The sequence below is a fragment of the Trichophyton verrucosum genome (genome assembly GCF_000151505.1).
Source record: "Trichophyton verrucosum HKI 0517 chromosome Unknown contig00217_1.f1.exp, whole genome shotgun sequence".
In the NCBI taxonomy this organism is placed as follows: domain Eukaryota; kingdom Fungi; phylum Ascomycota; class Eurotiomycetes; order Onygenales; family Arthrodermataceae; genus Trichophyton; species Trichophyton verrucosum.
The window spans coordinates 109,451-135,408 of NW_003315508.1; the positions used below are offsets into that span (position 1 = coordinate 109,451).

Genomic DNA, 25,958 nt, shown 5'->3' on the forward strand with positions numbered 1-25,958 from the left:
TGTTACATCTCTGGACTTACTTTTTTCGCTTCTTACCTTTTGTTTGGTTACTATTCTATTTGCTTTTCGATATTTTCGATAATGATGACACAGGCCGCTGTATATTATTAATAAAAAATCAATTAATAGAGGGGGAATCATATTTCTCGTCTTCCTAAGGGCTAGTTGGCTACCAATCTCTCTTTCTAGCATTTTCAGGAATTATTAAAGTTCTCATTGAATAACCTAGGTGTTATGTGGGTATCACTCGATGAAGATAAATTAAACACTCGCTTGCAAAATGGTATGTCTGTATGGTAATATTTATGATCCCTTCCACAGGCTCTCGGCCAGGTCTCGTATTTCTTCTAATTCTTCTCGGACTTTCTTGCAGGTTGATCGATGGCGGATATCCAGCTCCACCATTCCCATTATGCACATTGCCAAACGCTTTGCAATATCCTTTGCCATAGCAGAAAGGCTGTGATCGTGCTCCATGTCATTTTTAGACCTCCCATGGTTGATACAGTTGCGGACGATTTTATCTGTAAAATCTGCTGGTAGGGCAGGGCACGAACATTCCTTCTTATCTGGAACGGATTCTCCAAACTGCGGCAGGTTGCTTGGAGAGCACGTCAAATTAGACAAGACCATTTGTCTCTCCATTCGGGTATCGATCTTATACAATAGTTCAAACAAGATGACGCCCAGGGCATAGATATCTAGCGAATTATCTGCATACGGGTGCAGGTCTCCCGAGCTTTGAGCGCGGAATGAATGAGCTGGCGGACGGTAGAACTCTGTTCCAACGGGTCGAGCAGGCATGGAAGGAAGATCCTCTGGTATCGTACTCTTCCCGTATGTAGGTGATTCCGCCACCAAGCCAAAGTCGCCGATACGTGGAACGGAGTAGTGGATCTTTTGGTCGTGTCCATCGTGGCGGCAGATCGGACACAAGTGCGTGTCTTGTTCTGTGTCTGAGGGAGATAAAAACACATTGGCAGGTTTCAAGTCTCGGTGAACTATTCCCTTTGCATGAAGGTAGTCTACCCCCGAGAGGATTCCTAGCAGTAGTTTTATGGATGGTATGATATGATAGCAATGGCGAGGCACGCTCGGAGAGCCGCTATCAACTTGCGGGACCAGGTACTTCGCTAAACTCAGTGGATGAAGGGACATCTGAATGTGTAAAGTGACTGGCGCAGCAGTGTCGGGCCTAGACTTTCTATCAAGTTGCATATTTGAGCCTCCACCGCCCAGTCCGTCACTGAAAATATCAGGTCCCGATTCACTTGCGGAAGTCTGGCCGGAATAGGTAAAGTTGAGCTGGCGAGGAATGGATTCTACATGTTCGTCATCGATCGTATCTGTTTCACCTTCCTCAACACTGGCGACGAATGACTTCAAGGATCTTTCTGAGGAGACCGTTGCGAAGCTTCCTCTTCGTCTATCTTGTTCACCGGTAGACAGTCTATCCATAGAAGGCTCATGCTCTTCCTCATGCGCTGGTGATGGTTTGGATGGTTCCTCGAAAACCACCCCATGGTCGGACTCTTCAAATACGATGCCACAGCTAGACGCACTCCCGTCGTACTCGGCATAGGGAGTGTTGAGTAGCGTTTGTTGCCGTTTCGGAGGGGAAGATGACCGAGAGGTAACAGGCGTGGGTGAGTACTCTGCCCATGCTCCGTAGTAGCGAACGACGTTGACATGTTCCAGCTTCGCCAGCGTTCTGATCTCCTTTAGAATGTTGTCGACCTCTCTCAGGCCTCTTTCCTGCAGCTGCTGTAGTTTCTTGGAGCTCAGTGGGATTTTCTTCACTGCATAATCCTGTCCGTCTACATGGTGTCTGACTCGGTACACCATACCATACGAGCCCCTACCGATCAGTGCTTCTTCTTCGAACTCCGTTGCGTATCGAGATCCTCCCACTCCTGACGGGTGAGAATATAGGAATGGTATGCTAATGGACCGGGCAAGTGGAGTGGCCTGCCGCTGTAGACGATTCAAGAGCCCAGAAGTAAACTGGTTCTGACTTTGTGAAACGTCTGCTCTACCGGTTATTAGCCGTTGGAGACTGATATTTGTTGGTTGTTTCATCGAAAACATCCTATTCTCGCCAGCAACTGCATCGTCCTCCTTTGTACCCAGGGCCATTAGGGGGGTTTGAGGGGTATCTATGGGTGTCTGCACCGCTCTAGCGTTTAGATTTAGTCCATCTAACGCTGCCATACCAATAGTATCAAGTCCTTCGCGATAGTACTGCCGTGTGCTTTCCCAACTATCGTTATCGACCCCTGGAGCCACGATACCGTGAGAAGACAAAAACTTGGATTGGTATGTATAAAGACGCCGTCCTAGCAGCTTGACTTCTGGCGACTCTAGAGTATACTGTCCACGACTACTAGACTGCTCGTTAAGGATGCCACAGGCTTTGGTCAAGCAGTAGTGTTCCAGCAAGGCCGCAGTCATGAGAGCCGCATGGCCCTCAGCGTCCACGTCAGGAATATCACGAAAGCCCAGGTCTCCATAGAAAGAGCCTCCTCCCCCGCCTCCTCCTAGAATCTCTCCAGCTGTCGACTCAGTGTCGAGGCTGCTACTGGTGGGTTCGATATCCTGGGCAGAGCTGGAGTTGCCGTCCTGCCTGGGCGTGTGGCCATTCTCCTGTTCCTCTTCGGAAGATATAGAGCCTGACTCTTCGGAAGACGAGTCATCTTGAGGCGATCGAAACATGGACTTCGACATTGTCGGTCAGTCAGAAAGAGGACAGCCAGGTAACGAGTAGTCCCTCTGGTGCTCGTCCTGCCCATCCAAGCGTATTCAATACATTTGGACCGGGAGATGCCGAGAGGGCCACAACACAAGACGAAGAGTAAAAACGAAAAAAGTGAAGAAGTAGAAGAAAAGAAGCTGGATTTTTATTGAATAGCAAAGCTCAATAGGGTTGATTAGGCGTGTTTCGTCGATGCAATATTCACTACCGTTTCTCCTCGCTGTAAATATAAATAAATAGAAAAGTGACCAAAGTGAGTCAAATTTTATTTTTATTTTTAACTTGGGAGGCTCCAGAAAAGAACACATCGCTGGATCTTCCCCACGCGATCTCTGGGTTTCGAGTATCTTCCATGAAACAAGTGGCAGCAGCAGGGCAAGCAGAGTGACTCTGGCGGGCGTCTCCTGACTATATGTTGTTGTCTGGATCTTCCACGCGCGCTGCAGCCCGCCATCTGGTGATTTGGTCGGTTGAATGAGCGGACGGTTGGCCTGCTCATGGGAGATTCGCCGACTTGCCCACGGCGGGGCTCCTCTGCCAGCTACCAGGTGTGAGGAGGTTGCCAGTCTCTTACTTTGGGCTAACGACAGTTGATGTAGTGACTTCTTACAGCCGTCAATAATAATCACGTACCATTCAGTACCATTAGCTGTCGGTTCCTCCCTGCTAGTTAGAGCCTGGCCACAGGTTCACTCCTCAGAGGCCGCTGTGAATCTTTGCCCTCCAAGATACCCTCTCCACCTCTTGTCAATCAATGGCCAGTACGCGATACTTCCCTATCTCAGGCCTGGTTCGATATTAAAACCGCAGAAGCCGCTCATCTCGACCCGACAAAAAGAGGTCACGTGATGCCACTGAGTCCAGTGAGGTTGAGATGGGATCTCGAGCAGGACTCGACTATTCAACTATTCACGGTTATAGCTACAAGGTGCCTGCTTCTCTGTTCAATATGGGTTTGGCTATATATATAGTCTGTATTCGACATGGCTTTAGGCATGCAAGTCTTTCATCTCCCTGCCCCCTAACGCGCCCTTGACGCTACATGACAGCAGCACCAGCGACAAAACAGCCCCAAGCAGCCAGGTCAACCACCCATGTACGTACACGGTGAACCATTAACCAGTTGTCAAGATCCGAATTCGGCCTGCCCTGCGGCCTATCCTCGATTATAGCTTGGACCTTGGGCGCTGCAAAGGGAACAAAGATAAGGTGACTTGCTGCTAACAGAGTGCCGGTAGTGTACCAGTATAGAGTCTCACGACCAGGTTTGTCAATAAAAGCATTATAACCTCCGGACAAAAGAGTAAGACCGAGAAGACCGACAACGCGGACGAGGCCACTGCGAAAGAAGCTTCTGAAGCTAGAGGGCAGGAGGCTATTGCTCTGAGCCCGGTGGTTGGGGTTAAGGAAGACGCCCATGAGGAAGTCTTGGTCGAACGAGTACCATAACGAACACGTTGAGGTGACCAGGGGCGCGATGCGCATCAGCATACGGGGCGCGTTGTGTTCGAAGACGTTTATAATGTCGGAAACGCTTCTATCGTACGGTAAAGCTGCCATCATGGAGAACCACAAATGTCGGTGCTAGACTTGGTGTTGGCCCAACTAGCTGTTCGAATATAGACTGGGATCTTAATATTCACTTCTGCTTAAGTACAGGGATCATCAGAGGGCCTGACGGAGATCCCAAACAAAAGTGTCATACGAAGTACTCCGTACGCTCGCTCTCCATTATACACGGTGCAGCGCCTATCGGTCGAAGCCTCCTGCTTTGATTCGGCTGCCCGAACGAAGCCGTCCACATGGCAGGATCGAGTTATATACATATCTATACTCCGTACGGCTACCCAGCACACAACAAACATCAAAAGAAGAGACAGGAACACTTTCTTGGCTGCCAGGGGCTAGTCTTCCTCGGTCTGAGCTTATCGCCGTTGGGGGCGCCAGGGGTCGAATAACACTTCGCAGAGACTTAAATCTTTCCACCACCCCAGAGCTTCGTAGCGACGAAGGCCATCTCGACTACCACATTCATTATTTTGTTATTACTATTCTCGTGGGCACCGACTACACTGACTTTCCCCCTGAGATCGATCGACCAACCTCCGGACGATGGGCCTGGCTGAGTCAACTCTCCACAGCCTGCATCATCTGGGGGGGCGAATCTTGGCCATTCTCCTGATTCCAGAGGCTGGAACTTGATTGATGACGACTACTATGCCGTCTGTGTGATCGTTTGACTCCCTGCATTCTCTGCCTTCTTTCTTCTCCTTGTAGGTGTTCGTCTCTCGTTATTATTATCGTTATTCTGTGTTTTGTTTGTTCTTGTACGCTCGTTGCACTGTTTACATGTCGGATTCCTCTCTCTCTCCACTGCTTTCGTTGCTTTTTTTTTTTTTTTGCCAGAGTTTCCCTTCTAATCTGATATGGGCTTCATCCGTCGAAGATTGATCCTACCTCTACTATTATCGTCTATTTTTCTCCTCTGTCTACTTCGTTCGAACTCGGTGACCTCCAATGGCTCAGCATCTACTCACCGGCACCGGCATTACGGCCACTGGTGGAAGGAATATGCCCAAGACCACCCGGTTACCTCGATGATCCCCTTACCCACGCAGTCGCCGGCCGATATTCCCACTATCCAGCACGACTTCGAGGAAGAAGACGCAGCCGCAAAGGCAGTAAGGGAAAATAGGAGAGACGCAATAAAGTCAGCCTTTTTGCACTCCTGGTATGGTTATAAGAAGCATGCCTGGGGAATGGATGAAGTTGGTCCACTATCCGGGAAGAGCAAAGACACCTTTGGCGGATGGGGGGCCACCTTGATCGACAGTCTGGATACGCTTTGGATTATGGGGTTGAAGAAGGAGTTCGAGGAAGCGGTTGTTGCTGTCTCCCGTGTTGATTTCTCCGCAACCGACACACTAACCCTCAACATCTTCGAGATCACGATTCGTTATCTGGGCGGCTTGCTGGCCGCTCATGACTTGACGAACGGAGCCTATCCGGTCCTCCTAGAAAAGGCTATTGATTTGGGCGACTTACTGTACATTGCATTCGACACACCGAACCGAATGCCTGTCCTTCGTTGGTTCTGGTTAGCCTCCAAGGAGAAACGAGATCAAGATGCTAGCAACATCAACGTGCTAGCTGAGCTGGGCTCACTCTCAGTTGAGTTCACTCGTTTAACCCAACTGACGGGTGATCCGAAATACTATGATGCTATTCAGCGTATCACCAATGTGCTAGATAAGAATCAGGACTACACTGCGCTCCCAGGCCTGTGGCCTATTTCCATCGATGCCCTCACGCCGAACTTCATGTCCGATAATCGATTCTCGTTTGGCGGACTGGCAGATTCTCTATATGAATATCTGCCTAAGGTATGCACACATGGCCCTCCTGGTAGACGCGTTGTAGCTCACTTAACTTAAGGAATACCTTATGCTCGGTGGAAGATCATCTCAGTATCGTACTATGTATGAAAAGGCAATCCATGTGGCGAAGAAACACATGTTCTTCCGCCCTATGACAGAGAATGGTGATGATATCCTCATATCCGGTACCGTGCGCGCGAGAGGGAGGTCAATAAACTTAGAGCCAGACAGCCAGCATCTGACATGCTTTGCTGGAGGAATGGTAGCAATCGGTTCTAAAATATTTGATCGTCCAGATGAACTTGACATTGGCAAAAAGCTAGTAGAAGGTTGCATCTGGGCATACAGGAGTATGCCTTCAGGAGTCATGCCAGAGGCCTTCCGCGCTGTCCCCTGCTTTGACGAGCATGTCGGATGTAGCTGGAAAATCCGAGAATGGCTGAATAGCGAAGATGATGACCAACAACCAATAGAAGAGCTGAAACGTCGAGCAAAGGAAAGGGGAATATATCCGGGCTTCAAGGACATCTCTAGCCCCGCCTATCATCTTCGGTAAGTGGTTCTTTCGGGGCCGGTACACATAAGTTGGTGTGGTTCTAACATCATACCCACTACAGACCAGAGGCCATTGAGTCTGTGTTTATTCTTTATCGAATTACAGGAGACACCTCCCTCCAGGATAAAGGCTGGGAGATGTTCACTGCCATCGATAGGATGACGAAAACCAAATTTGGTTATGGTGCTGTTGAAGATGTCACAGCAGCACATCCCATCATCACAGATGAAATGGAATCTTTCTGGACCGGGGAAACGCTCAAATACTTCTACCTTCTATTTAGCGAGCCGGATCTCATCAGTTTGGATAAATATATTTTTAACACCGAAGCACACTCGCTGCTCCGCCCTTCCTAGTGTCTCCTCCTTTCATGTGCAATAATATACACGGCATATACCCCTTTTTCATCGGCTATGCTAGGTATATAACCAAGCATCTCTTCCCACTCAGATTCATTTCAATTGTTGAAGCAGCATTTCTTTCTGCGCAGGCAAAATAACTACCGCTGGGCCATACTCATGTGAGTCCCAGCCGTCTGCTTCACTCCCAGACCATTATTCAACGATTTTCTTTGCAAATCTACTCCGGTCCATTTTTTACTTCAAAATACAAGATAAAATAACAATACCAGCCTCCTTCGTCTGTCACTTCTGCCGTGGTAGCCCGTTCGAACATATGCTTTAAACAACGCAGCCCCAATAACGGATACCTTAGGCCGATAACCCGGCGCTAGGGGCTGGTAGGGCATGCCCAGAAACGGCTTTTACCCAAAAAAGTCTTACTACTGGATCGAAAATCTCGGTCTAAGGTCTAATCCTGGCACTTAATATCATGGCTTTATATATTGCCCACCCAGGGCTCCATTACACTAATTTGGACATGGTCTTCACTGCCTGTCTTTGCGTGACAACAAATTGTCAGTTGTACTTTTGCCGCATCTAAGCCGAAAATAAGTGTAAAATAAAATATCTTTGGGCATTAGATTGTTCTCTGTAACTCATGTTCAGGGGTTTTGGGAGAGCTCTTTGATTCAACAGTTAGTTAGCTGATAAACTCGGGCAGGGACTTGAAGCTAGGATCAAAGTTAGCCCGACCAAGCAGCTCACCTAGTCGACCTTCAGCGTAGGATTTCGAGAGATCCGTAGATCCAGAACTTAGCGGCTTCATACCCTCCTGAAGTTCCACCAGGGAAAAAAAATATGACGGTTACCGCGTGCTCTGTCGAGATCTCTGGCACCGCGGAGCATGGTTTCTCACGCCTTGGCCGCAGGTTGACCATGAAGATCATTAACCTTGGAGATTGCGATTACATTTTTAAAACCGTTGCCACCAGCCTCCTGTCAGTTCTCAATTTGCGACTTGGCCGCCAGGATCAATGCTTCGAAGTAAGTAATCCCTGGCAGCGCTTGGCTCTATTAGGGCCGAGGTTGGCAGCATGGGAATCATCACAAACGGATTAAATCGCATGGCAAGCAGTTTATGCCGCTCATCATCGTGAAGATGGATTTGCTGCCAATTCGACAGATAAGTGAACTTTTTTGGAAGCGATGAAGTAAAAGCAATGACATAGAATAGTCCACATGGGTTTAGGCAGGGTTAAAAGCCGAGCCAAAGTAGTCTGGGAGATTTTTCCACAGCCAGTTACTTTGAGGTATGGAGTAGTTACGGAAGAATGGAATATAAAATGCGGCTTGCTCCCTTGTCTTCAGAACTTCGGCTGTCCAGGAGACTTCTCATCTGTAGCCAGCAATCTTCCCTCTGACTGGGAGTCCTTCATTCTTCCTCATTCATTCGTTTTCCTTCATTATTACCCTTTCATTCGTTCCCTTAGTTCTTTTCATTCCTTCACCTTCGTTCTTTTCATCATATTTGACTATCAAGACAACGGTAGCCGTCTCAGGATGGTTGTTTTTAGCACATTATGGTTTGGCCTGTTATTCTTCGTTGTCACCACTCAAGCCCTACCATCACAATTCAATTTTCATGGCCCAGCCCCCTTGCCGTCCGAAGATCCATTCTATCAACCACCACAAGGCTATGAATGTTTTGAGCCAGGGACCATCTTGAAGCACCGAAAAGTTCCTAACCCTATTGTCACTCTGGGTAAGATTCCTGTGCAATTGAGTGGCGCTTATCATGTCATGTATCGCACATCCGATAATTTTGGTAACGCAACTGTCGCCGTTACGACAATTTTAATACCTAAGAAGCCCGACTACAACAAGCTTCTGTCCTTCCAGGTTGCAGAGGACGCTTCCTCCCCAAACTGTGGTATTTCTTACGCCATCCAAAGGGATCATCAGGCGAAACCCAAGCACGGCACAATCATCACTCGAGTTGAACTCTTCTTGATAATCGCTGCCCTTAAGAATGGATGGGTAGTGACGGCTCCTGATTTTGAAGGGTTGGAAGGCTCATGGCTGGCAAACTACCGTGCCGGGTACGCTGTTCTTGACGGTATTCGCGCAGCACTGGCCTCAAATTGCTTTACCGGCATAGCGCAGGATGCTGTTGTCACCATGTGGGGGTATTCTGGAGGCAGTCTTGCCGCTGGCTTCGCTGCCGAACTTCAACCATGCTATGCTCCAGAATTAAAGATTGCTGGTGCTGCTCTCGGGGGAACAGTTCCCAATATCACTACAGTCGTCCATGCTGCCAACAAGAGTATGTGGGCTGGCTTGCTTCCTGCCGGTATATATGGATGGAGCAGAGACTATCCTTTGGTCGAAACGACTATCAGTGTTATGTTAAGGCCGGAGAGGAGAAAGGACTTTCTGAAGGTAGCAGACCAGTGCTTTGCCGCCAACCTTGTCGATTTCGCCTTCCATGATATTCTCGCGTATTTCAAGGACCCGAATATCTTCGACAGACCAGAATACGTGAAAATCGTAACCGAAAACTCGATGGGGAAGAGCATCCCTCAGATCCCACTTTTCGTCTATAAATCCAAAGAAGACGAAGTCAGTCCCGTGGAAGATACCAATGACCTAATCAAGTACTACTGTGACAACGGTGCTAATATCCATTATAATCGCGATTTGAAGGCAGGGCACCTTCTTCTAGCTCTCTCAGGCGCTCCTAGTGCCTTGAACTGGCTTGCTGACAGGTTCGAGGGTAAATCTGTTAGTACGGGATGCAGAGTGACAGAGGAGCTCATGAGCTTAACTGATCCTCAAGCGTACAGGGTTTTAGGCCTGGCGCTTATTGGGGAACTCCTGGTATTGCTAGGCAAGATTATTTTGGGCCCTACCAGCCTAGCTTGGTAGTTAACGAGTAACGATTATTCAATTGTATATACTCATAATATCTTTTGTACCAAGAATAGATTTAGAGCTAGTACTCATAGGGAGATTTTCATTTGTGAGCTATATGCTTGAGAACTGCAGGTTGCGTTCGACGCTTGAGAAATGTTTTGATAACGTTTTCGATGTTGAAGACTGAAGAACCCGCTGCTTAGTAATTCCAAGACATCAGGTGATTTGGGTGAAGCTAGGTAGGTCACAGCCAATGATATTTCATTACTAGTAAAGAATAACATACTCGGTTGCTATTGGTCCATAGCAGCTAATCCTTGCGCTCTCTTATCTTATCTATATGACTAAGCTCGATCTGACCTCACTCTTCATCAAGCTGACCTTCAGCGAACTCCTGGTAAATAGTTAAAACAACTAGAGACAACTATTATTGGGGTCCTACCTACTGAATTTTTCACAATCGCTTTGCCAGCCTATGGCTGAAAGCTTGCAGCAATGGAGAGCTTCGACGATGTGGCTTTGTCTTTAAAATCCCTTGCGGAGATGGGCTCATTTAGTGGGCAATCAGCTGGTTGTCAGCCACAACCGCACGAGCCTTCAGATATCAGACGAACGTCGTTTGATAAAGCCGCTCAACGTCACGATGATGAGGGACTTGTTAATATTAAAGAAGACAATAATAGTCCCAACTCGTCTCTGGCTGACTCCCCGGCAACCGTTTTGAACCCATACGACCCACAACGGACACACGGGGACAAGAATAGGCAAACATCGCAGCAAGCAAGCAATTCAACAAGCGTCGACAACTCCTTTGAGGAACGCCGTGGTTCAACTAGCATGCTGATATTTGATGATGACGGAGAAGGTGGTGATGAGGAGCCTCACGTTGCCAAATCGTTCGAGAGAACCACCTCGCCAACTAGTGCCGCCCATAAAGGGCGGGACGACACTGATACCAGAAGTGATGGCAGTAGCATGGGGCATGCGGGGCAGGATGGGGATCTTCCATTTGCCAAAATGCACAAATTTTCGCTATACGAAACTGCTACAAAATATTATCTGGTTGGAATGGATCTCCTGGACCGACGCTTCCGGATGCTAAAAATTGATCGTACATCAGATCCGGAGGAAGACCTCGTCTTTGCAGAAGATGAAACTATATATTCAAAAAAAGAGATGAATCAGCTCCTTGATGCCGTGGACGATGGTAATAAAAGCTCCGGTGGACTGAAGCTACGTTGTAGTACCTGGGGGCTTTTGGGGTTTATACGTTTTACTGGGTCATATTATATGCTTGTGATCACCAAACGAAGTCAAGTTGCCATGCTAGGGGGGCACTACATTTATCAAATAGATGGGACAGAGCTTATACCCTTGGAGTCCTCTACCACATCAAGGCAGAGACCTGAAAAACACGCAGACGAAGCTCGATTCGTTGCGGTGATGAACAATATCGACTTGACTCGTTCTTTTTACTTCAGTTATTCTTATAATATTTCCCGTACCTTACAGGATAATATTGTTGCGGAACGACAAGCGATCAGATCAGGACAGAAAAACCGTGGAAACGGTGACCCCAACTCTATGTTCGTTTGGAATCAATATTTGCTAAACCCAGTTATCAAGCTGCTGAAAAATGCCTTTGACTGGTTCCTGCCAATTACCCACGGATATGTTGACCAGTCTGCAATATCAATCTACGGAAGACTTGTGTACTTAACCCTCATTGCTCGCCGGTCCAGGTTTTTTGCCGGCGCTCGGTATCTTAAACGCGGGGTGAATGATCTTGGATATGTGGCCAATGATGTTGAGACTGAACAGATTGTTTCGGATATGCTTACCACGTCTTTCCATGCGCCTGGTCCGGAACTCTATGCGAATCCGCAATACACCTCCTATGTCCAGCACCGTGGCAGTATTCCTCTAGCATGGACACAAGATAGTACCGGAGTTACACCCAAGCCTGACATCTCATTGAGTGTTGTTGACCCCTTTTATTCTGCAGCAGCTCTTCATTTTAACAACCTCTTTGAAAGATATGGCAGTCCTGTCTATGTCCTAAATCTTATTAAGGCCCGAGAAAAAATTCCCCGTGAATCTAAGCTGTTGACGGAGTATACAAATGCTGTGAATTATTTGAACCAGTTCCTCCCTGACGATAAGAAAATTATATATCGCGCTTGGGACATGAGCAGAGCATCAAAGAGCCGGGACCAAGATGTCATCGGAACATTAGAGTCTATCGCAGACGATATCATTCCGAAGACTGGATTTTTCCGAAATGGTGAAGATGGGGCGTCTGGACTGCGCATGCAAAATGGAGTTGCAAGGACAAATTGTATCGATTGCCTTGATAGAACAAATGCCGCTCAATTCGTCATTGCAAAACGCGCTCTGGGATACCAGTTGCAAGCCCTTGGTTTAATCGACCACACATACATAGATTATGACACGGATGCTATTAACACCTTCACAAATATGTGGCATGGCCACGGAGATACCATTGCTGTGCAGTATGGAGGCTCACATCTCGTGAATACTATGGCTACCTACCGGAAATTAAACCAGTGGACAGGACACTCTCGAGATATGGTGGAGAGCTTCAAGCGGTACTACAACAATTCTTTCCTTGATGCTCAACGACAGGAAGCGTACAATTTATTTTTAGGAAATTATGTGTTCTCCAAAAACATTCCAATGCTCTGGAATCTTTCCACAGATTATTATCTGCATCATTCTGATCCACGAACCTGGCTTGCGACACATAAACAAAACTACATAAATTGGTATAACAAAGAGCATCTTCAAAAGCGAGAAATGCCCCCCGCACCCTCAGCCTCCTCAGCTCTGGCAAGCAAGCGTATCCGTGAATTTGATGACTACTGGCTTGAATATTATCGACCAAGAGCTATATCCTCCTTCTCAAAAATGTTTTCATTTAGAATGAGAACCAAATTGCCAGACTACCAACTCCAATCCATGCATCCAGGAGAACACGATCTTAGCCCGTTTGTAGTTAGAACGGATCATGAGCCAGACCATCAACGTGATAGGAGACATACACCGAATAAACGGCTTACGATTCTAGAGCCCTCTGACGAGTTAAAAGATATCAAATCTGGTTCGAATAATGGCTATTCGGGTGCCATGCCTTTGCAGCACTGGCTACAACCCTCATCCGGAAGACTTATTCCCCAAGCCGGTATCCTGAAGGGAACTCAAAATGCCCTGGTCACAAATTCCCACTCAACCAACGATCCTATCTCTGTGACAAATGCATATAGCCAACTGCCATATAATGCCACAAAAGCGCAGGTTGCCCAATGGAGCTTTGGCCAAATGATTGCTGAATCTCTCAATCCATCACTTTCCTCTGCTGAAGCAGAAGAATATGAACGATATGTCAACCATCCGCTTAAGGTACCGCTGGTTGTGACATCAGAAGCCTCACTGACTGCTGCATCTTTGGAAGAGAGAGGCTCGAATTTAGATTTATTTGAATACGCAAATCAGAGCAACCTAGAAGACGCCAACTTAAACTCGATTGCTGAGAGTAACATGGCAGACTACACTGATTTCTTGACAGTTGGAGATGAAGGGCTTACTGTTAACAATGAGGATTATGACAAAAAGCGCTACAAACGATATAGACAATGGCTAAGGGGAAAAAGCTTATTCAAACAAGGTGTTGAAGTATAACGCCTTGAATGCTGTTTCTCAATTTTTACATTTCTTGCAGTGTTACGTATATGATCTTGGTTTAGATACCCTAGTTGCCTTTATAATTTAGACACAGAAGTACTTGTTTATGGAACAGACGATAGTTAAAACGATCCTATCTTAGTAAGGTTTCTAGTCTATCATCGGCATCTACCAATTCCTTAAGCTCGGCTTCGAAGTCAAACACTTTGTCGAACTCAATGGCTTTCAAAAGTATTACCAATCTTTTTAAAATGGACCGAAGATGTCCTCTGTCATCCGGCTGTTCGTCATTTGAGGATACACCGTCCTCCTTCTCATCACACAGCCGAAGCCAGCATGCGCATATTCCAGCCAAAATATCCCCTCTCCATCTTGATAAGCGTGGCCAGCAATTCAAAATAACTGACTGATAGCATTGGCTAGCTGCGATAAGCAATGGTACATATGCTAAACCGAAAGGATTTGTGAGAGTTGAGGAGAGTAAAGGAACAATGTCCTGTAAGTACTTTGCAGCCTCAATTTCAAGGCTGGTCACTGCTTCGGCCAGCTGCTTCAGCAAAAGTGTGGAAAGTGATGGGTGCGGGTATGAAGAAATAGATGTGTCTTCAGTTGGTCTCGGGCTGCTGGTATGAAGGTACGAAGATATAATGTGGTGGCGCACAAGCCTCGAAAGTGATTCAATCCGTAATTGGGAATCCTTCTCAAGATCAGCCTTGGATTTCGTGCTCAATGGTTTGTCAGAATATCCTTGGTATTTGGTAACAGCAGAGAATCGCGTCCGGATAACAGTGAATATAGCTGGATATGCAAAGCTTAAGAGATATACAGATTCTTTTTCTGGCGTTATCGTAGGGATAGATAAGAGACAGTGAGACAACGCATCTTGAAATACAGAGTCGAGGTTGGTTCGACGTAAGATATCAGATCCGGCCTGTTCAAGTGGGCGAAGAGCGACCTCGATCAAGTAACAGCCAGCAGCTTTGTAGGCGATATTTTCATCGTCAATAAAGGATAGAATTGCGGGTATAAGCAATGGAAAGTGCTGTTCGATCATACTATGATCTGTGTTCTATATTCATGCCTTAGTTTAGATACTGGATTATTGATTTGGTACAAGCGTCACATACCTGATACTGTCGTACAATCCAATTAAGAACTGATACAATATACCCTTCTTTAAACTTCCACGGTTTGGTTCCTGTATCAAACAACGTGGGGTCAAAACTTGGTTTGGGAATTGGATGCATATCCTTGCGTCCTGCGGAAGTTATTGCTGGAGTCTTCGTCTTAGAAAACGCTGGTTTCACCTTTCTGCGAAGCATTCCTTCAATAATAGTCCCAAATTTTCCTTCTTCCCGAAGTTTAATTTCATATCTTTGGAGAAGGTCGGTCGCCAGTTGGGCACCTTCCACTGTTGTCCAAGGGTCACTGGATGAACTGAACATAGCAAGGTTTGAGAGGATATCTTCAACATGCATAGCTTCATTCATTAGAAAAACGGGTGCTATAAGGGCTATAACCCGCAGTCCAATGGTTGCTTTAAGCCGATCTTCTCGGTATTTCGATATTATAGTATTTTTTTGTTCCTCTTCCTGCGGTTAGAATCAGGATTTCCACGAGGCGAGTGGGGGGTAGAGCTAACCATCCGCAAGTTGAAATTCACTCCAAGCAGATGCAAGCTCTTCTCTTGGAGGAAGGGTAGCTAGTATCCAATATAGTAGTGAACTTGCAGCATTTGAATTTCGGCCATCTTTCGTTTTTTCAGCGTTCCTGTCGCGAAGGCAAGCTTCTGCGACGAGCAAATTTTCTAACACCTACTACTTATTAGCCCATATTCGTGAAGGGAAGGATGCAAATACTCACATTATTGTCACCTTTGTGTTCACTGATATCAGACCAGAGACCTTCGAGGTCAACGTTGCATGTCGTCACAGCTTGGGTATAGATGTCCAGGCTACTATTGCTTGTGGCCTGTTTGACGAATTTTCGAGCCGTTTCACGACATTTATCCATACTTGAGTCAACTTATAAGACAATCGCCATAAAAATCCACAGGGAGCTACGTAGGTGCATTTGGCCCTGTATATAGTGGGTGGTTGAAGTCTTGAAGATATTTGTAGGTAAAACGAGAAAAACAAGCGGCGCTAAGAAAAGAAATTGATGGTGGTGGTCCAGCCTCAACTAACGAGTTACTTTAACTAGCTAAGTGAGTCTACGGATACTAACAACTTCTTGTCTACACTTGTTCGAAAGCTAGCAATGTTTAGCAAAGATATGCAGCTATATACTTGATATAGGAGATTTGACACTCTAAGAGAGCCTGCAGGTCAAGATTGATGGGTTTTCCACTGAATGAATACGGAAATCGAAAGTGTGGCGATAGTGATGCCACTGTTGAAATACTCCATTCGTCTACGCTAGTTGCAAACACGCCTGAAGCCTATTGATACTCGTCTTTCCTGCGTATAGCTTCTTCTATTGCGCCCTCTGCATCTGTCCGGTCTGGATTCCGAATTTGCCATTCCATGGCAATTTCCAGAGCGGTTGTCAGCCATGCTCCTGCTTTCGAGTTTAAGGCTTTAATCATATCACGTCCATTAACAAGAGGCTTAAGGTTGGTTACTTCGAGGAGATTCTCCTGCTCTAAAAATTTCAGGACCTCAAGGTAGTCATTCAAAACTATCCATGCGGGGTTAGTATAATTTGATGGAGAAGCGAGGAGGTTTTAAAACTCACCGGCTTGGGCAGCTTTCCCTTGCATAACATCTAGCAGTATTGCCTGAATAAAACAAAGCCTCCAATCCGCTCCTAGACTTCGGAGAAGTTTTGCAAGTTTCCATCGATCGTCAGATAGAGAGGTAGTATCAGACATCCCGTTAACATACGCTGTTTTGACATCTGATATTAGCCCGTAGCGGGTGACTGCTACGCTTAACAAGGTTGTCAATTTCTTTTCGCACCTAAGGCCATCCCGAGCAACCCTTGTCGGGCGGGGGGCCATTTTTCTAGCCTCTTCTTCAGTTAGGGGCTGTTTAACATCAACCATCGCCCAAGGAGACAGTGCAACAATCATCCAGGACCGGTACTTTTCGTCTTTATCACGGATAAGGAAGCTTTTTACCGACTTCCGAAGCTCAAGGGACACCTCGGGATAATCCGTTTCGTCTAGGATACTATTCAACAGAGTATATGCGACTGGCCAAGAAGACGTATCGACATCAGTCGCGCTCAGGTGATCTGAAAAGATAGTGTCATATAGGCCCAGCCGGTTTATAATCATCAATGCGCCCAGGGGATCAGGGCCTAGAAGAGCTCTGTCAGTATATTCTTTTCGATTCAAGTCTTACTGTAGTTCTAGAAAACATACCGCGGAGCATCTTTTCTATTTCAATACCAATTCTTTCCTGACTTATTTTAAGCCTGAGGGAATGCTTGATATCATCATCGCACATCGACTCTTCAGTATTAGGATCAATAGTATAGCCGAGTCTGCTGGCAAAGCGGATTAACCTTAGAACTCTTAATGGGTCATCTTTGAAGGTTTGATAGGGCGCCAGCGGTGTGCGAATCAGTTTCGCTTCCATATCAGACAGCCCCATGCCGGTGAAATCTTCTACTTCACCGGTGTGTAAGTTGTAAAATAACGCATTGACAGTAGCATCACGACGAAGGGCGTCTTCTTCTGCAGTTCCAAATTCGACTTGTGGGTTCCGGCTGGTGTCTGTATAAGTTTCTTTCCTCAGGTTAACCAAGTCCACGTCAAATCCAAAGACACGAATTGTAGTTGTCTCGAGATGTTTTGATTTCTCCGGGTTCGCGGCGATCTTATGTAGTCCGCCAATAACTCCTTTGAGGGCATGCTCCGGATAGTGAGCCTTATATCTTTCAAGATTCTCTGGGATATCAAGGTATTCCTTCAGCGCCAGGCCAAACTCATAGCCCGTCATAGTGCTGATCCCGACGTCAATATCCTGACTGTCCACGCCTAGTACTTTGTCACGTACCCAACCTCCAGTAAACCGGAGGATGAGCCCAGAGCCCTTGGGGTCATCATTATTCTTACGCCGAATATACTCCACTGTGTCCAACAGCAGCGTTCGCAAGAGTGCTTCCTCCGAGCTTAGCTGCACCTCTGGCACTTTCACTCCAGCTCCCCGTGTCATTATGCTTTCAGATACACCTGACTTTACTATGCGCCTGCGTTTGTTCGGTCTGTCAACTTCACCAGAAAGACCACTCATAGGCAAAACAGCTGCTTGTTGTGTGTGGTTGAAGCGATTCGAGTTCACTAGAGAGCGAGTAGGCTTCAGTTTAGGCAGTTGGCGCGCACGAAGAGTTCGTCGACAAAGAGTTTCCAGTGGCCTGAGAAACAGGCGCATCGATTAAACGTCCACAGGTATATATGTCTATATGTTTTCTGCTGGGATTGGAGTGATCGATGTGCTTGTATCTATCTACCTAGGTGTGAGTCAGTAACAATTATCTAACTAACTATTTATCGGAGAGAGGAAACAGGGAATTCGCACCTAAACCGCGCTCTCGGCTGAAAATAACGGACAAAAATTGGCAAAGGCGCACGTTTATCTCGTAGAATGCCGCAGTGGATAGTTGGTAGAGATGTTGTTCGGTTTGATGAAGTCATAAACTAATCAGTTTATTTCGTTTTCATGTCTTGGGCAGATTTGCTTGCGAACAAGATCGTCAACGTCAACGTCAACGTCACGTCAACACCAACATCCACACTCTCAGCCTCGACGTTGGATCTCACAACGACTTGAAGAATACTCCGAAAGGCGCTCTCCCATACAGCGAAGACCATAGGCTACATGTTCACGAAAAGCAGCCAATCTGCCACACGCATACTCCAAACTCCGTCAGTCAGACCGAGTTGTCCATGACAACCCCCGAGGATGCTCCCCCGATCAAACCGCCGCCCTCCTTCTCGCCGGCATCACCTCTTCCCACCAAGTCCAGGTACGCTGAGCGGCTGCAGAATACACAGCAATCGGCACTGACGTCTCTCTCTGAGAGCGCCTTGCCCAACTCCCTGGCCTCCGAGCTACAGTCTGCGCCCTCATCCCGAGCCAGCTCGCCTGATCGACGGCTTTCTCGCTCCTCCCAGCGGCTTTCTAGATCTTCAACCCTCTCACCCGCCAGACATCAGATCGATACTGCAGATGATATACGGTCGACAATAATCCGGGCCTTCTCACCGGCTATCAGCGTTTACGCTTCGCAAGAGACGAACGAACTCGTGCGAAGAAAGGGGCTAAAGGGTGGTTTCTGCGAGCTCCTGAGGCCGTTTGGCGAGAAAATTACCGGCAAGGTTATCATTCGAGACGGAGTGGGTTCTAGCCGGAGCTGGGATGACTACGGGGTGAGATTTGTGCACTCAAATGGTAGCCGGCAGCCCTCGGCCGCAGGAGCTGAAGACATAGACAAGATACCCCCTTTGACACAGATTGAAAAGGTCCTGGAAACTCATCTCGAACCCTCTAATCGAGCGGCCAGTGATGTGATATTCGCAGGACAGCCCACTCCCAAGGGCGTGACGTTGTCATCACCTTTATATAGGCTATTCTTAAGACGGCTATTGTCCGCAGACGCTCCTACTCCTCATGAAACCTTTCTTCACCCTGTGGCATGTGTTATAGCTATTAGTTCTAGTACACCGTCCCCGTTAGAAGCACTACGTCAGCTTTATGCCAGTACGAGCCATGGAGAGCAAGGCCCCCGGCCCTGGATTCACCCAGAATACCTCCGGTATTATGTCCTCGTTCATGATGAGGATAGAGACGACATCACTCAATCAACAGCCTTATTCGATCAGATGAAACGACATTTTGGTCTACACTGTCACATGTTACGGCTTCGAAGTAATCAATGCGTTGTGACAGATGACGACGGTATGCCATTTCCAACTTGCGAGTGGCAAAGTTCGCGAGAGGAGTTGATAGAAGCTAAAGAGCAAGGTATACATGCTCCCTATAATAGTATACAATTGACCGTGGCTAATCTAACGCATTTTTTATATTCACAGAGCCCCTATTAGACGTGGGCTGGGAATCCCCTCATATATTCGAGTCCGATGTTACGGCCATTATATCCTTTATCCGGGAATTGGTTGCGCAGTCTGTTATTCCTCACATGGAGAACCGTGTGGCCATGTGGAATGAACAAGTCGCTTCCAGGAGAAGAGGCTTGAGCGGGCGCTTCATGTCCATATCCAAACGCTGGACCGGCTTTGGTTCGAGTTCAAAGTCCTCTGGCGCTTTTGGAGGTGGTGGTAGTGGAAGCAACTACGACCCTTACCAGGGTTATTATAAGCCGGATTCCCCCGAAGCATTATTACGGAAGATGGCAGATTATTCTTTTATGCTTCGTGACTTTAAGCTTGCTTCATCAACATATGACCTTCTAAGAAGCGACTTTGGGAACGATAAAGCTTGGAGATACCACGCCGGAACCCATGAGATGTGTGCTATAAGCATGCTACTTAATCCCCTTACCTCAACCAATAAATCTAAAATCGACACCGTTGACCAACTGTTAGATATTGCCTGTTACTCATACCTAACTCGATGTTCAGATGGCCAAAATACCTTACGCACTATCATACTTGGAGCAGAGCTCTTGAAATCCCGCGGCGGCTCTGCAGCTGAAAATGCCGCCAAGTGGAATATGAAAGTCCTCAACATGAACCTCGTCGGTCCAATTGGTCGAATTCTCGTCTCCGAACGGACTTCTGCATGTTTTGCCGCAAAGGTTGCAACAGAAGGTACCAAATGGGGAACCCGACGACGGAAGGCCGGTATGTGGTCACTTCTGGCTGCTGACTACTGGCTAGCAATTGGTAAACCTGCCTTTGCATCTAGCTGCCTTGAGGAAGCCGAGAGGTACTATGGACCTATATTGGAAGAGGGGTTGTTTGCCTTTCCTGATCTACGAGCTTATGTAGAGGAGCTAAGGCTGTCTGTGAAGATGGGGTGCCTCGAAGCTCAAGGACTAGAGGGAGAGGAGGAGGAGGTTTCCGAAGAGCAGCTTGATGCTACCGAAGACATGAATGAGATGCCTACTTTCCGACGCCACCGGCGATCCATTCTGGGGTCTGTTGGCCCGTTAGAAAATACCCAGTCAGCCAAGATTCTAAGAAGGGAGGATGAGGAGCCTGAAGATGATGAATTTGAATGAAATAGACCACCAACGCTCTCTATTACTCGGCAATTGATACTCCATACCTTGCTTAACTCATTTAAACGCCTTCCTTCTTCTTCTTGTTTCTGTGCCTCAGTTTTGCAGCCATCGCCGGACTACCCATCCGTGGTATATCTTCCAACGATTCCCCTAATATCCCATGTGTGATCAATGTGTCTCTTTCCCTCCTTTTCGCGGCCCTTTCGGCGCGTCCTAATAGGGTCATTTGGTCTAGGTGAAACGTTATTAGACATTAGAAGAAAGATGGTTTATTACACTTACAATTGCTTTCTTCAACAGACGTGATTCTGAGGACAAAAGGATCTCCCTTCTTTCTGAAGCCTGCGGGCGGTTCCTCATCTCTTGCCATACCCCGTACAGGCGGATGGGAAGCAAACGCCTCGTTCCGCCTCAATTTTGTTATTTTTCGAGGGTTTAACTGTCCTGCAGTTGTCGTCATTCCTGCTGGCCCATGCTGTCTAACGTACTCACGGATGTTCTCTGCCGTCTCAGGCGCTCTCCTGGGGTCTATGAGCGCGTAGATATGTTCTACCATTGCAAGGTCTTGGTCAAACACCTTTAAAGAGTGGTTTTATTCTTTTGTGGGGATATAAAAGTCTCAAATATTAGTACTTGATGCCCACCTAATATTACATGAGATGATAGCAATTTTGTGACATAGGCACTGATAGTGTCACTCCTCAATTTAGCTTAATTACTTAGCCGCGGCAGGATCATTGCGCGTAAATGTTCCTTCCGTCTCCTCAACTATCTCACACCAAGATATTTCTCCCAACTCAATCGTAACCCTGACCGATAAATCATTGTAAGGGATCGTAGTGAACATTCGAGTGTCAGGCTGTGGATCGGGGAAACTGTTGCAGTATCCAACGCGACATGTACCCTCATCGATGGTTAGCTGGTCAACGATGGTAAACGTAGCTTCTGCGAATCCCGGGCACGGATGATGTTCCATCCAGTCCCGAATCTCATTGTCTGTATAGTTCAAGAACGGAGACTCGAAATCAGACATAGGCTTGCGAGAACCGTGAGTGATTGAACTCAGGTCAGTTGTTTGTAGGATGCATGGGGCGCCTGGAGGATCGCTGTCCTCTTCCGATAGCAGTATCCCTCTGTATGCCTCGTCAATGAACCAATCGAGCACCTAAAATAGGATTAGTGAAATAGTACAAACATCACTCGGCATTTAGCCATACCTTTGGAGGGATGTTCGTGGTGCAGAAAACAGGATACATTGTAGCATAAGTAGATATTCGGTCATCTATATTGCCGTAAAGTTCACCACATCCCCGTGCTTGACTTCTTGTAGTTACCGGCATTGTATCAGGTATATAAACGTGTATCAGTCCGCCATTACATTCGATCTTCAAGTGGTAGGTCGCCGTCGCAGTGCTATATTCCCATATTGACATGACGTCATAGGTATATATTTCTCATCGTTGGCGCATCCTTTAACGCCTTAGTATCTTAAAAAGACAGCACATGATAGCCAATATGGAGTAAACATGATGCTACAGACATAATAGCTAGAATAGAGGACTTAAGTATATAAGGTAGGGGGGCCAATCCTGGGTGCTAATTTTAGACCTGTTGGCAACTAACAAGTTAAGCGCGATCAACAACTAAGTTCGCCAAGAACCGATGCATAAGCGCGGTACTTGAATCTCAAACGCCAAACGTCAACATTGAAACTCCACAGCAGCTCCCGGTCTTCTTGCTTTAGTCGAAGGATATGTTTTGGCAGCATTGCCTCTGGCCCTTTTCACTCATACTGCAGTGAAGTCGCAATGAGTGAGCTCCTGTCATACATCCTTGACCACGAAGACGCCTTCCGCAGGTATTCGCCACCATTTCCTCGCGTGGAGTCCATCTCTTATCAAGCTAACTCCTGGTTTCCTTATCTACGTAAAGGGCTCGTCTACCGTCGTTATACTCCGACTTCTCTCGTCAGAAACAGACAAATCCCGATGGATATAATAGCAATGTAACGGCGTGGCAGCGTGCTCTGGCAAATGCTGCTTTAGCCGGTCATGTTTCTTCTCTATCCTCCAGCTCTGCCCCGAAGTCGGATTCTCGGAAGGATAGCCTATCACACAGAAACAACTTACTTGTCCTACGAACTAGCAATGCTCTCATGGCAGACCTGGAAACAAGAGAGTGGGGAAGGCCGCTATCCCTACAGTGTGTGATAGTGAGTGTTTCGAGTTCATGACGAGGTTTTAAAAACTGGACGCGCTGGTAAATACTGATAGCTAGTAGGATGAAGCATTACGCAGTGGGCATATGATGCTGCTCGATACGTTTCTGAACAGTCAGACAAGTCCCTTCAGGAGTGGCTGGTTACGGTTACCTAGTCCTCCAAGTCTATCACAAGTGGTCATGTGGGGTATGAAACAAGCTCGTGGGCTGGTTACAGGCTCGGATATCGATAGTTTAGCTGGTACCGGAACGCTTCAGACGAGCGAGTTGGTACTTGTAGATAATGTCAAGGTACTTATCTTCCCATATGAAATAAACTGTATTAACACTGATTTTATTCTGCTAGCAAGCAGCAGGCAGGCTTATAAAGGGGGTTGTTGGTCATCATAACTCAAGTGTTGACCGCATATACTCTAAAGAAATGTTCATGTTACAGTTCGCTCATATATTTGGAGAAGAGACGTTGCTATCTACGACGGATTTTAATGTACTACTTACGTTTCTTTCGAGAGATAGGAATATTATACTATACGACGGAAAGGTAGGCACTGAACGTGGCCTTGTTATATCCAATGTTCAAACCTGCTAATAAGTCTATAGACAGTGAAATTTAGGGATGCGAGTGATACCACGGATCGCATCACTGAGGAAGATGCATCAATTGCCTCCCTCAAGGCAACAATTGCACGACTAACGTTGCAGGTGTCCACCTTGAGTGAGAAAATAAAAGAGCTCACTGGCAATGCGCAGAAAGCGCTCGCAAACAAAAATAGGATCCTGGCCCTATCCTCACTTCGGCTCAGGAAGCTCGCAGAGCGCAACCTTCAACAGCGCACCGATACCCTATGGCAGCTTGAAGAGGTATACTCTAAAGTGGAGCAGGCTGCTAGCCAAGTAGATATAGTGCGGGTTATGCAAGCAAGCACTGGAGTTCTCCGGCAGCTTAACTCCCAACTTGGAGGTGTGGACAAGGTTGAGGATATTGTTGAAGAACTAAGAAAGGAAATGGATAATGTGGATGAGCTCGGAGGTGTTATAAACGAGGCTGGACCGGTCATCGATGAGACTGAATTAGACGATGAACTGAAAGAGCTGGAGGACCAGGAGCGTGAAGCAGGAGAGGAGAAGGATGCAGAAGAAACTCGGAAACGTCTAGCGGAGCTAGAAAAGAACCAAGGGGTAATAAAAACTCCTGCCGCTCGCGCCACTGATGATGATTTAGAAGAGAGCATTGACAAATTGTCGCAGATGGCAATTGGCGACCACCCAACAGCAAGAGCGAAACAGAGCACCAAAGCTCTAGCAGAAACGATAGAGTAGACTTCTTTATCGCTCTCCCTTCCGAGAGGAGATGGTCTACAAGGTATACGTGCGTGCTTAAAACCACTGTAATATACCCCGAGACGACGACGGCCAAGCAAATTGACAATTCCAGCTTGATGAGACAACTGCAACTATGGTGCCACTACAGCAACCTGCATCGATTTGTCTGTGCTATCAGGCTCTATCTCAGGATGGTCTTGCTCGCCTCTGGTCTCCTTCGCCTCGCTCGGCTGTTCCAGAACTGGCTCGTGAGACGGTGTCGTAACCGCTGCCATCGGTGTTGGCGCTGGCGCTGACAGTGACCCTTCATTGACCTCTTCTTCATTTGGTTGGCCTTCTGCATTCCCATTAGATACCGCTACACGTTTAGCCCTCATACTGCGCGCCTCTGCTATGAGTTTTCTATAGTCTTCATCATGCGACTGCGACCAAGCAGTCACATCAAAGTCTTTCTTCATTATCGCAGAATTGACTCTCGACGAAGCTTGTGAGGTTGCCAGTCCACCCTGGGTCCTTTCCCAAACATCGAGATCCCGGAGAAGATCTCGCTTTGATTTAGGATATATAGAATCACAATTTGCATTCCATAAATTCATCCATTCTGTGTGCCGTTTTTGTAAGATGGGCTTCGGACCCCAATCTGGAATACCAAGTTCCTTGAGCTTTTTGCGCAGAGTGTTTTCTTTGAAAATGGAGTAATTTATTGTTGGAAGACGAGTGAATGTCTTAGGAGTGCTTGGGGAGCTTCTCAGCCCTTGGAACCCAATAGTCCTAGATGACAGGGTTAATAATGGTTAGAGTAGGGTACGAAACAGGAACACGTACCCATTAGACTTGGAACCGCTTTCTTTTTCTGGCGTGCCGGTGCAGTTATCTAAATGAGAAAACACTGCTTCATTCTTCATTCTTCTCATGCAGACGGGGCAAGCCACGAGTCCGTCATCTAAACGTGAGGGTTAATTTCTGTCTTAGAAGAAGACAAAACATCAGATTAAACGCAAGCTCATACCTGGCTGATACTCTTCATCTTCCTTTTCTCCGTCTTCTTCATCTGCACTATCTGGTATAATCACCGGCTCGTACTCCGACTTTGCGTTGTTTTCTAACCTCCTACCTTGTGACCTCGTTCTCCTACTAGTCTCCAGGCCCGTAGCACTATCTCCACCGATATGGTCAATCTTTCTCCTCTTCGTCGCCGGGCTTTCCACTGCATCCTCTGACCCTGGTCTAGATACTAGCGTTGTATGTATCGGATTATTCCTCACAAACGCAAGCATTGACGGCCTTGCTGTCTTGAATGACTCGACGAGACTCCCAACAGCCCAATTTCGGCGTAGCTTAAGCTCCTGGTCATTGCTGCGGCAGACAGGGCATTTTCCTTCAGAGCTCAGACACCGCCGTATACACAGAGAGCAAAAGGTATGGCAACAGGAGGTGATGACCGGGTTGTCGAAGAAGTCCTTGCATATCTGACATCGTAAGGCGGATTCGAAGTGAGCAACATCTGGGAGTGGTGTGGCTGTCCAGTCGGTGGAATCAGGTATATCGAAATTGCGATCCATGGAGAGGCGCGGCTGGGT

At 47.0% G+C, this 25,958-nt stretch overlaps 10 protein-coding genes across 10 annotated transcripts; 5 read left to right on the forward strand and 5 right to left on the reverse strand.

Moving 5' to 3' along the window:
- Positions 1–303: 303 nt before the first annotated feature.
- Positions 304–2,724, reverse strand: TRV_02482 (protein kinase, putative; the record flags this gene model as incomplete). Its single annotated transcript, XM_003023334.1, has 1 exon — positions 304–2,724. The coding sequence occupies one exon, from the start codon at positions 2,722–2,724 to the stop codon at positions 304–306; it is 2,421 nt and encodes an 806-aa protein (XP_003023380.1).
- Positions 2,725–5,178: 2,454 nt separating this feature from the next.
- On the forward strand, positions 5,179–7,041 carry TRV_02483 (uncharacterized protein; the record flags this gene model as incomplete). The annotated part of the gene is made up of 3 exons (XM_003023335.1): positions 5,179–6,135; positions 6,188–6,681; positions 6,747–7,041. The coding sequence occupies 3 exons, from the start codon at positions 5,179–5,181 to the stop codon at positions 7,039–7,041; spliced, it is 1,746 nt and encodes a 581-aa protein (XP_003023381.1).
- A 1,224-nt stretch (positions 7,042–8,265) lies between these two features.
- On the forward strand, positions 8,266–9,951 carry TRV_02484 (lipase, putative; the record flags this gene model as incomplete). The annotated part of the gene is made up of 1 exon (XM_003023336.1): positions 8,266–9,951. The coding sequence occupies one exon, from the start codon at positions 8,266–8,268 to the stop codon at positions 9,949–9,951; it is 1,686 nt and encodes a 561-aa protein (XP_003023382.1).
- Positions 9,952–10,434: 483 nt separating this feature from the next.
- Positions 10,435–13,638, forward strand: TRV_02485 (uncharacterized protein; the record flags this gene model as incomplete). Its single annotated transcript, XM_003023337.1, has 1 exon — positions 10,435–13,638. The coding sequence occupies one exon, from the start codon at positions 10,435–10,437 to the stop codon at positions 13,636–13,638; it is 3,204 nt and encodes a 1,067-aa protein (XP_003023383.1).
- Positions 13,639–13,774: 136 nt separating this feature from the next.
- Positions 13,775–15,654, reverse strand: TRV_02486 (uncharacterized protein; the record flags this gene model as incomplete). Its single annotated transcript, XM_003023338.1, has 4 exons — positions 13,775–14,710; positions 14,769–15,233; positions 15,284–15,343; positions 15,505–15,654. The coding sequence occupies 4 exons, from the start codon at positions 15,652–15,654 to the stop codon at positions 13,775–13,777; spliced, it is 1,611 nt and encodes a 536-aa protein (XP_003023384.1).
- Positions 15,655–16,081: 427 nt separating this feature from the next.
- On the reverse strand, positions 16,082–17,804 carry TRV_02487 (uncharacterized protein; the record flags this gene model as incomplete). The annotated part of the gene is made up of 3 exons (XM_003023339.1): positions 16,082–16,320; positions 16,378–16,944; positions 17,009–17,804. The coding sequence occupies 3 exons, from the start codon at positions 17,802–17,804 to the stop codon at positions 16,082–16,084; spliced, it is 1,602 nt and encodes a 533-aa protein (XP_003023385.1).
- Positions 17,805–18,535: 731 nt separating this feature from the next.
- On the forward strand, positions 18,536–20,832 carry TRV_02488 (uncharacterized protein; the record flags this gene model as incomplete). The annotated part of the gene is made up of 2 exons (XM_003023340.1): positions 18,536–19,547; positions 19,694–20,832. 2 exons carry the CDS (start codon positions 18,536–18,538, stop codon positions 20,830–20,832), a joined length of 2,151 nt encoding a protein of 716 aa, XP_003023386.1.
- A 61-nt stretch (positions 20,833–20,893) lies between these two features.
- On the reverse strand, positions 20,894–22,091 carry TRV_02489 (uncharacterized protein; the record flags this gene model as incomplete). Its single annotated transcript, XM_003023341.1, has 4 exons — positions 20,894–20,985; positions 21,118–21,356; positions 21,555–22,000; positions 22,053–22,091. The coding sequence occupies 4 exons, from the start codon at positions 22,089–22,091 to the stop codon at positions 20,894–20,896; spliced, it is 816 nt and encodes a 271-aa protein (XP_003023387.1).
- A 1,385-nt stretch (positions 22,092–23,476) lies between these two features.
- On the forward strand, positions 23,477–24,375 carry TRV_02490 (uncharacterized protein; the record flags this gene model as incomplete). The annotated part of the gene is made up of 2 exons (XM_003023342.1): positions 23,477–23,596; positions 23,656–24,375. The coding sequence occupies 2 exons, from the start codon at positions 23,477–23,479 to the stop codon at positions 24,373–24,375; spliced, it is 840 nt and encodes a 279-aa protein (XP_003023388.1).
- A 134-nt stretch (positions 24,376–24,509) lies between these two features.
- On the reverse strand, positions 24,510–25,940 carry TRV_02491 (uncharacterized protein; the record flags this gene model as incomplete). Its single annotated transcript, XM_003023343.1, has 3 exons — positions 24,510–25,149; positions 25,204–25,321; positions 25,388–25,940. 3 exons carry the CDS (start codon positions 25,938–25,940, stop codon positions 24,510–24,512), a joined length of 1,311 nt encoding a protein of 436 aa, XP_003023389.1.
- Positions 25,941–25,958: the final 18 nt, after the last annotated feature.